The following is a 10,213-nucleotide window of genomic DNA, read 5'->3' as shown; positions in this document are numbered from 1 at the left end:
AGGTCTTCACAACCACACCGTCACCCCTTGTAATCTACATTATTATATAATTGTCTTCAGGAGTCCAGACTGCTGGGTTGGAGTCCGGTAGCTTCAGGTATTTACCTCCAGCCACTCCAATACATTAAAGCCTAAGAGGTGTTATCTATATAGTGCATAAGAATGTCCACCAGAGTGACCTCTCGACTCCATTTGGAATCTCTCAGCCACTGAAACTATTTCATCTCATTTTGCATCCCCCTTTTGGTCAAGAAGATACTCTCAGTCCCACGATGCCGGGTCCACATTCATCCCCGGGAGTCATACTCTGCATTGCCAGGGAGATTTACACCCCTGGGAGTCGGGTCCCACGTAGTGGGGAGGGCAGCGAGTTCACCTGTTGAGATGGCTCAGTTAGAGAGAGAGAGGGCCACATCTGAGCAACAAAGAGGCACTCAGGGGGAGACTCTTAGGCACCATTACATACAACTTTAGACTCTCCTTTGTGGTAATGAGCTTCATAAGGGCAAGTCCCATGCTCGAGGGCTCAGCACATCAAACCGCCAGTCCCAATGTTTGTGACAACATACGCTAGGGGATCAGCATCTCAAAGTTTAGAGATAGGCCTTACAATTCAGGGATAGAGTTAACTGCTGTAAGAGCTTACAATCTAGGGACTATTACAATTATTGTGTCCACGTTAGGCTATGTTCTAAGATTCAATTCTGAGTTTACACATTGTAGTTAGTCCATACTGGTGAGGCATCATCCCTCTCACCATGTTTTCTCCAACACTTTAACTCCTATATATATATTTTCCTACATAAATTATACGTAATTTTAAAAAATAGAGATACTGAGAAGATAGGAGCCAAAAATGTACCCTGTGTTAAAAATAAAAAATGGGGCTTACGGTTTTCTCTTGTGGACAGTAAAAACAATAACGGTATAAAAAAAAGGAACAATAAGATGAAAGATATCTTCAGCACACAAAATGTTTCAAAATGTTTTCTAAGAACAATATGCTTATAAAAAAATTTCTTTTTGTATTTGATTTGATAATTTTGAGTTGGGATTTTTTTCTAGGAGTAATAGTGATAGAAATGCTTATTTTAAAATCTTACAAGATGTTAAAACAATAGAGGACAATAGAACAATAACTCCACAAAATATTTTACTGTAAAAATATATACAGAGCTTTAGCAGAAAAGGAAAATTATATTCTTTTAAGGTTAAAAAAAAGCAATATTTGGACAAATAGGAAATAAATCTTCTTGAAATACAAAAATTCAAATGTTAACATACTACCCAAAAACTATATATTTAGCTAAAATTGGGTCCAGTTGTTTACCAAAACTAATTTCAAAATATACATAGAGGAATTTACACAACTGATATTTAGAAAGTCTTCAAAATCCATCTGTCAATTAAAAAGTCAAGCAGAGCCGCCTTTGCCGTGACAGCGCCGGGCTGGGCACCTGGGCAGGTGGCGGCTGGTACAGCGGCGGCTCCTTCCTGGGAACCCCGAGAGGGGCTGCGTGCGGTGTGGCTGCATCAGATGCCTTAGCCAGGAAAGAAGTCTCTGAAAAGTGGAGTTGAAGTCCCACAGGCCTGGGCTTACTTGGGAGCTGTGCTGCTAATCCAGAAGGTCCTCACCAGGGTGACTTTTAAAGCATTTCTTCTTTGGTTTAGGATTCCGCTTCATCGTCACTTTCGTCATCATTGTTGGCCTCCTCCTCCTCATCCTCCTCCTCGTCTTCTTCCCTCTTTTCTTTAAGCATTTTCAGGTATTTACTAGCTAAAATCTTCTTTGGTAATATATCTTAAAAACATAAAGCTTACATCAGCAATCATTTATGGTATTCATTTGGAGATGAATACATCGATGAAATTTCAAAATGTCCTAGTTCTAGAATAGGTCCCCAAACAAGACAGAATTCAGGCTATGTTTCTGGGGGAAATATCAGAGAAACTAGCACTGCCTCCTGCCTGGTGCCAGCCGCCTGTTTCCAGCACAAACCCTGGGGCTTCCCTGTGCAGGTAATGACAGAGAGAGACCCTGCCCAGCCCACCTGGGACAGCTGGGCCTACCCAAAGGGAGACTCGCTCTTTTTGGTATGGTCCTGTTCCCCAGCAGCGAATATTAGATTCTCTGTTTCTGGGCCCAGACGACTAGCACTGAGTTTTCCCTTCCATAGCAGGCTGGATCCTGGGAGAGTGGGGTCTGCCAGGCTCACCCACCCAGCCAGCCACACACTGTCGTGCAGGTTGTTGACTTCATTATCATTCTAGGAGAACCACATAACAAACATGTTCAAAGAGAAGACTGAAAACGTCTTCTTGTGCCAGGTCATGGTAAACTTTGGCACCTAGGGAAAGCAGCAAAATGTCTATTTCAGTGAAAGGAGAACAGACAATAATGCTGTAGATTACTAAGCATTTTTTTAACCAGAATGTTTCAAAGGCTAAGTACCTTCAAGAAACTGAAAAGTTTCCGATTCCTCTGCAGTATTTGATAAATCACTGTAAGTCAGTGCTTTCTTTTCTTTTCCACTGCCATGTTTGTAGGAATATGTGGCAAGATATTGAACAAAGAGTTCCTAAAACAAAACAAAAAAGCAAAATGAAAGGTAAGCTTTGAAAACTTATTGCAGGTAGAATTTAATTTTTAAAATTACATTAAGTTTAGATGACTGAAAACCATTTTGGTTTCTCAAATTAAATTACAGGAAATCACTGGGGGAAGGAGAAACGTGAGGTCAGAAAGAAAGCAAGACCATATCAAAGTTGATGAGGAAGCAGGCACTTCCCTGAGGTTTATTTTAAATTTCTAACTTAAGAAAAATATTTAAAATAGATTGATGAATCATAAATGTTTAATGACACTGAAAGGAAGGAGTAGGAGACCATTCAACAATTGTTTGGCTCAAGAACACATTTTTAATTATCTATTTGAATGCTTTGTTTCTACCGGGCTTACCTAGAATACAATCAAATCAGCAGCTTGAAGCTGAAAATTAGCACGTTCCCATTTTGCCTAAACACTTTTCCTTATGCCAGGAACTGCCACATAATCCTCAGACTAACCTAAAGCTACAACTTAGACCTAACCTCCCTCAAAGTTTTAATTTTATGTTTATTTTATTCATTTATTTTAATAAGGGCTTCAAGAAGTGCCTGCCTAAATCTTAGTTTTCTTCATACTAACAGAACAGGCAAACACTAGTACCCCAATATTCCATGCGGAATGTGCACATATTTTCCCGGGCCCTAAGAAAGCATGGCTCTGGCATAAAGCAAGCAAGAAACGTGTGGTTTCCCTCCTCCCTCAGCTCCACTGCAGGGCCATCGCGCCCCGGCCAGGAGGCCCGGCAAGACCAAGCGCTGCAGAGCACAGCCGAGGGCCGGCCCGCCTCCGTCAGGCCACAGGCGGGTCACCGATCTGCACCTAGGAGGGGCTGGGACAAGCTGTAAAATCAAGTTTCCTGGCAGCACGTGCATCCCTGCGCAGGAGAGGGGGCCGCAGAGCCCGCCGCTCGTCCCGTCCGATTTCCTTTCTGGTGCCTCTCCCAGAGAGCACTTCCACTCCGGGGCCGGGAACGCGCCAGAGGGCGGCCCAAGCGCGCGGCTCCGGCCCGCCGGGCCCGCGGCCACGGGACGAGAGGGGGCTCTGGCTTCTCGGTGGGCCGAGGAACCACGGAACAGAGCGGACGCGGGCAGAGAGGCTTTGCAGATCGGAATCGCGGGACGCCAGAAGGCGAAGCAACGAAGAAACCCGGGACCGCGCGCCTGAGGGGGCGAGAGCAGCACGGAATGGGCGGGCCGATGCGCGGGTAGGCGGAGCGGAAGAGGGCGGGATGAGCGGGGCGACGCATAGGGTAGGCGGGGCGAGAGGGCGCGGGATAGGCGGGGCGACGCGAGGGCGCGCGAAGGCGAGCAGGCTGAGCTGGGCGCACGGGGAAGGGCGTGGGCGGGGCGCGCGGGCATGGGGCGCGCGCCGGCGGGGGAGGGGCAACGAGGAGAGGCGCGCGGGCCCGCGCAAAGGTGCCGCGGCGCGCGGGCCGAAGAGGACTGGGCAGCGCCGCGGGACCCGGCGGGGCGGGGCGCGGCGGTTAAGGGCGGCCTCCACCCCCGCCCCTCTCTCCTCCCCGCACGCAGCCTCACCGTAGCCTTGGCCGTGAGCACCAGCGCCTCCTGGTTAATGCTGGACACTTCGGGGGAGCTCTTCATGATGACCCGGATGCGGGACAGGGGCAGCGAGACCAGCCGCTGCTCCCCGCACTTCTCTTTACCAACGACTACATCCGCCATCTTCCCGCCCCCTCCCCGCGGGCGGAAACCGCGGCGGACCCGACCGCGAGCACGCCGCCTCCGCCGCGAGTGACGTGGCTGGCAAACAAAGTCGGGGCCGGGGAGCGTCCCGCTGCCCCGTGGGAGTTGTAGTGTTGGGAAGGCGCGGCCCGAGAGGTCCGGAGCCGCCCTCCCGCGGGTGGACTACAAGTTCCGTGATGCTCCGCGCCCGCCGTGCCTCTGCGCCTGCGCGGACTCGGCATCCTGAGCCGCCGCCGACGCGCCAGGATTTCCCCCGTCCCGGGCCCTGCTGTGTCTTTCCCTGCAGGCGGTATCCGCGGGAAGGCAGTGCCCGCCCATACGGGGCGCCCGCGGGAGCCGAGAGTACGCGGGGACGAGCGTGGAGCTTGCTCCCAGCACAGGCCCTGAACGGAGGGGTGGGAGGCACTCTCACAGGTGCCAGGGCGGAATCCTGGGCTTTACGCCAGGAGGAGCCGTGGAAGCGGGGTGCCCAGCCCCCTCGGAAACCCGAGGGGCGGTAGGGTGCTGCCGAGAGGTGGGGGGCCGCGGGCCCGGCTTTTGAAGGCTAAGTAAGAGTTGTACCGGAAGGTGAGGAGAGGTTTGAAACTCCGGCTCTTGTCAGTTAGTGTGTAAGTGCCTATACTAGGCACTGGGGAGGCAGCAGTGAACAAAAAGGAATTCTTGACGCTCACATTCTCGAGTAAAAGACGGAGGATAAGCAAATATTTAATGTACTGTCTGGTAGTGAGAAATATATGAAAGAAAATAGAGCAGTGCAAGAAGATACACAGTATCGGGGAATACAAGTTTAGCCAGGGTGGTAGGGAAAAGAGAAGGCAAGCCTTAGGGATGTTGGAGAAAGCGCTTTCCTGGGAGAAGGAACAACAAATGCAGAAACCCTGAGGTGGAGTCAGCCTTTTCAGGGGTGTTCAAAGAGACGCTATGGAGCCGTGAGTGCTAGATGCGGTCCCAGAGGTAGCCAGGGTCCAGCCCCTGTTGGATTTTATTCTAAGAAAAATGGGAAGCTGGAGCAGAGTATTATTAGAAGAATAATGACCTATGTCTTAAGTTTTGAAAGGATTCTTCTGTCAACTTATTGTGAATAATAAGCTTATTGTGGGGGGCAGGGGTGGGTGAAAGTAGAGAGTCCAGGTAGGAGGCCAGTGCAGCGATGCATGCAAGCAACGATGAGGATAGCATTGTGGTTGAAGGAAAATAAGCCAGGAAAAGGATGGTAGGAGGTAGCTGGGGGCCAGGTCAGATAGGAGCTAGGTGAGTTGGGAGGCTTTTGGAGGGATATGAGAAAAGTAGCAAGATGGCCTGACTTAAGTTTTACAAGGATCACTAAATTTTCTGTGTGCAGCATAGACTGTGAGAGCAAGAATGGAAGCAGGAAGAGAGCACAGTTAGGCGGCTGTTCCTGGAGCCAGGAGAGAGAGAATGGTGAGTTAGACAAGGGCAGTGGTGGTGGGAAGTCGCAAGATTTAGCATCAGATTTGTAGAGCTAACAGGATTTGCTAATGTGATGTGGAATAGGAGAGAAAGAAGGGTGGTGGTATTTACTGAGCACAGTTGGCAGGGGCATGGTTGGGAAGGTGCTAAATGGCCGTTGTCTATCGACAGTGGACAGTATCGAGCAGACAATTGGCTATTCCATCCTGCAGTTCAGGCTGGAGAAGTGCAATGAGCCATTATCATCTAAGTGGTGGGTAAAGCTCTGGACCCAGATGCGCGGGTCTAGGAAGTGGGTGTGGACAGAATAGAGAGAGCTGAGGCCTGTGTCCTGGGCACCCCAACATGTCGAGGTTGGAAAGAGAAGGAAAATCCAACAAAAGAGACTGAGAAGAAGTGGCCAGCAAGTAAGAAAAATCAAGAGATTGTGGTGCCCAGAAAGCAAAGCAAAGAAAATTTTTCTGAAAGGGGAAACTGATGGACTAGGTCACATGCTGTGGAGAGGTTAGTGAGATGCGGGTGGTCTAAACCACTCACTGGCAGTGCCCCGGGCAGGGCATGTGCCCTCCCTGGGCCACTGTGTCCTAGTCATATCTGTCTCAGGTATGAAAATGCCTGGCCATAGGTATTCAGCAAAGTTCCGTCCAAGGTGCCTCCCTCCCAGATTGTGGTGAGTGTCAAAAAGGAGGAGAATGTGAAAGCTTTTTATAAACTGCAAAGCACCTGCAAAAGCCTAAATTACTATTACTATGTAAAAGCTCAGTGTTTCTACTATAAGGTCTTGTCACATCACATTCCCCCATAGCCCAGAAGACCCAGTAACCTCAGCACCAGTAATATCACTCGAAGGTGAAGGCTGAGAATGCAGGGACAGTGTCTTCACCCTCGTGACCCCAGGCCTGGCCCAGATACTGAGCACAGAGTATGTGTCAGGGCCCAGGAACCATGCCCAGTGAATGAGCACGATGGCCGTGGCCTCTGTGCTTATGGGGTTCATGTTCACGTGCGCAGGAGACAGGATAAAAAGGACTTCTTGGATGGTAAGCGTGCGAGGGTGATGTTTGAGCTCAGATCTAAAGGAAGAAAAGGAGCCAGCCATGTAGAAAGGAGGATGAGGCAAGTGTTGTGCGCCCATAGCTGGTGTGCAGGAGCCTGAGAGGAGGGTGCCTTGGAGAAGTTGAGGAACCGCAAGGCCAGTGTGGCTGGAGGGTGGCATCGAGTCAGGGTGATACAGTCAGCAAGGTGGGTGGCACCTGCTCAATCAGCTGTTCCCCTTCTGAGAGCCTGCTCCAGTTTGCTAATGCCGTTATGCAAAATACCAGAAATGGATTGGCTTTTATAAAGGGGGTTTATTAAGTTACAAATTTATAGTTCTACAGCCATAAAAGTGTCCAAACCAAGGCATAAACATGAGTATACCTTCACTGGAGAAAGCAGCCGGCGTCCGGAAAAGCCTCTGTTAGCTTGGAAGGCATGTGGATGGCATCTGCTTGCTCCCAGGTTGTGTTTCAAAATGGTGTTCTCCAAAATGTCTAAGTGTCAGCCAACGTCGGGTCCGCTATTTCAAGCATCTCAGCTAAGCCAGCAAGCGTCTGGTTCTATGCCAGCATATTTTAATTTGTTTTTTTCATTCAGTTTTATTGCGATATATTCACATATCGTACAATTATCTGTGGTGTACAATCAACTGTTCACAGTACTATCACCCCAGTCTATATTTTGAACATTTTCCTTATACCAGAAAAAAGTAAAAATAAGAATAAAAAATAAAAAAGGAACACCCAAATCATCCCCCCCACCCTATTTTTCATTTAGTTTTTGTTCCCATTTTTCTATTCATCCATCCATACACTGGATAAAGGGAGTGTGATCCATGAAGTTTTCACAATCACACTGTCACCTCTTGTAAGCTGCATATTTATACAATCGTCTTCAAGAGTCAAGGATACTGGGTTACAGTTTGATATTTTCAGGTATTTACTTCTAGCTATTCCAATATATTAAAACCTAAGAGGTGTTATCTGTATAGTGCGTAAGAATGTCCACCAGAGTGACCTGGCTTGATTTGAAATCTCTCAGCCACTGAAACTTTATTTTGTTTCATTTTGTGTGCCATTGTTTTTAAAGGACCCCAGTAAACAAGTCAAGACCCATGCTGAATGGGCAGGGCCACGCCTCCATGGAAATAATCTAATCAAAAGTTTCACCTACAGTTGGGTAAGTCACATCTCCATGGAAACAACCTAATCCCAATGTCCCACAACATTGGATTAAAGATCATAGTTTTTTGAGGAGGACATAATATATCCAAACTGGCACAGAGCCCTGGAAAGCCATTCAGACTTTGAAGTAAGAAAGTTGGAACCAATTTACATTTTCCCTCTGCAGCAGTAAGAGATGCTGCTGCAGCCTTGGGACTCAGCTCTTAGTCAGTGGAGTCCCTTTCCTCTCCCTTCTGGCCTCTAGATGAGAAAGCTCTGAGTACACCAACTGATCGATAAAATCAGCTACATAATATGGTCTGTGGTCTGCCCAAGAAACAATATTGTTGACATATTTTAAGGTTTTTCGATATTTTGTTTCTCTAGCTGGTTACTTGTAAGGCTGTGGTTCTCTTTTGAGTATGTTCAAGAGTGGGGTTGGTTAAGATTAGGAAAGAGAACAGAAGAGACAGGCATCTAGAGAGTCAAAAGAAGGGAAGAGAGCCAAAAGAATTCAGAGAGAAAAGGGGATGAGAATCACAGGCTAGAGAATTAGCAGGTGATATTTACAGTCATTCATCATTTTGAGAAGAGGGTCAAGGAAGCAAATTTTGGGGCTGGAAAAGAGAAAAAGATGTTCACCATTTTAAAAAATAAGAAATGCACTTCAAGCCCAAGACAGTGGGAGAATGAAAGATTCTGTAACCCAGGAGCTTCCCTGCGCTGGAGAAAGCTCAGTGAATTAGCATTCTGTTGTTAGCTCTGCTACACCTTGGCCTCCTGTAGCTCCCTCTATCTTCACGACTACCAGAGGGCTGTGCCGGGCCTTTCCCGAGGCCTCTTGGCACCATTCTCAGCTCTGCACCGCCCTTCCCTGTCTGTATCCCAAGGATGCGCCTCCAGTTCGGTTCTGCCTCTGGGAGGCCGTCGTGAGGGAACACAGGGCGGGTGGAAGGAAGAGGCCCTGTTTGTCTGCTTTTGGTGGCCCCTTCAGAGGAGACATGGTGGGAGGGTGGTTCCCGCAGACATCTGCAGCACCAGGGTGACAGTGCCGGCCCCCCAGGCGGTGGGCTGGGCAGCAGCAGGTCCAGGGGCAAGGTGGGCTCTCAGGAGCCAGCTTCCTTGATCTCTGGGTGGCATCCTCTCTTCTGCACCACTCGCTTCCCCTCAGGTACCTCCAGCTCTTCTTAAACCCTTGTAACCAAGTCTGTTGACACCTAGAGAAGTGTCTGCTTTCCTGACAAGGTTCAAATTTATGTACTCATCCCAGGAGTTGTTGTAGGAAAGATTCATGGGATTGGGAGTTGGGCTGGTTCCTGAACTGATTGTACAGCGTGCCCTGCAAAACAGCTAACTGATCCCCTGTCACTGCCTGGGATGACAGACCTGCTGAAGGCAAGGCCACTCAGGTGGCTGTTCCTTGGGGTGGTGAGACCAGGCTGGGGGAACAGGCTGGCTTCTTCCCATGGCATTGGAGAGGTTTCCCAAAGAAAGCGACCTCTGAGGTCAAGCAGATCAAGGGAACCAGCTTCTGTGCAGGCCCTGGAGGTCCCTTGTCTCTTGTAGCCTCAGGGCTGGGACGGCTGAAGGTCAGGCCCAACCTTTGATCCTATCCGAGGCATAATTACATCATAAGTTCAGTTCCCAGCTTCTTGGATCTTTTATGTGAGGTTAGATTTCTGGTTGGTAAGAGCAGGGACCTGAGAATTAGGGTGGGGAGGGGGGAGGATCTAGGCAAAGAACTTTCAGCCCCATCTCTGAGCCTGCCTTCAGCGGAAGCCCCTCCTCCCCATCCGAGGAGATCAGTCTTCCTTGCTGGACATCCTCCTCATGACCTTGCTTCAGGTGGGTACCTGGCAGGGGCGTGCTGAGTTTCCCTAAGAGCCACCCCTCATTAACTCCAGATCCCTAATTTGAGTCAGAGCCCGGCATTCCTCATGGAAATGGCTCCGCTTTTATCAGCAGAAACCTCGGGAACGCTGGGGGCCGGGTTCTGATGGTGCGAGTCCAGATGGACAGAGCATGGTGTTGGATTGAGTTTATCAATATAGTCGATGGACCAGAGACTCCTTCTCTGGTGGCTTCACTCTGAAAGCTGGGAGTGGCTCGCACACTTTGCCTAGCTGGTGGGTAGACTGAGGCCTGCCTCCAGAGTGTCCTGAATTGGTAGCTTTCTTTGACTTTCCTTTACCACATTTGAGTGCGCTGCTCTGATCTGTTTACCAAGGAACCCATAGAGCTCTCTGTTTGTAGTGGGGCCCAGGGCAAGA

The 10,213-nt window shown here is 49.2% G+C and overlaps 1 protein-coding gene across 2 annotated transcripts; it reads right to left on the bottom strand.

Annotated features, from left to right (window-relative positions):
- Positions 1 to 1,140: 1,140 nt before the first annotated feature.
- Positions 1,141 to 4,379, bottom strand: CHRAC1 (chromatin accessibility complex subunit 1). 2 transcript variants are annotated; one of them, XM_037802920.1, is made up of 3 exons: positions 4,144 to 4,379; positions 2,453 to 2,579; positions 1,141 to 1,801 (listed from the first exon to the last, which is right to left on the bottom strand). In XM_037802920.1, the coding sequence occupies exons 1-3, from the start codon at positions 4,288 to 4,290 to the stop codon at positions 1,668 to 1,670; spliced, it is 408 nt and encodes a 135-aa protein (XP_037658848.1). In that variant the 5' UTR covers positions 4,291 to 4,379; the 3' UTR covers positions 1,141 to 1,667. The 2 variants fall into 2 exon arrangements, with proteins under 2 accessions (XP_037658848.1, XP_037658849.1); XM_037802921.1 differs by having other exon boundaries at positions 1,658 to 2,348.
- Positions 4,380 to 10,213: the final 5,834 nt, after the last annotated feature.

The sequence above is a fragment of the Choloepus didactylus genome, chromosome 14 (genome assembly GCF_015220235.1).
Source record: "Choloepus didactylus isolate mChoDid1 chromosome 14, mChoDid1.pri, whole genome shotgun sequence".
NCBI lineage: Eukaryota > Metazoa > Chordata > Mammalia > Pilosa > Megalonychidae > Choloepus > Choloepus didactylus.
This window is presented reverse-complemented; position numbering and strand designations above follow the sequence as displayed.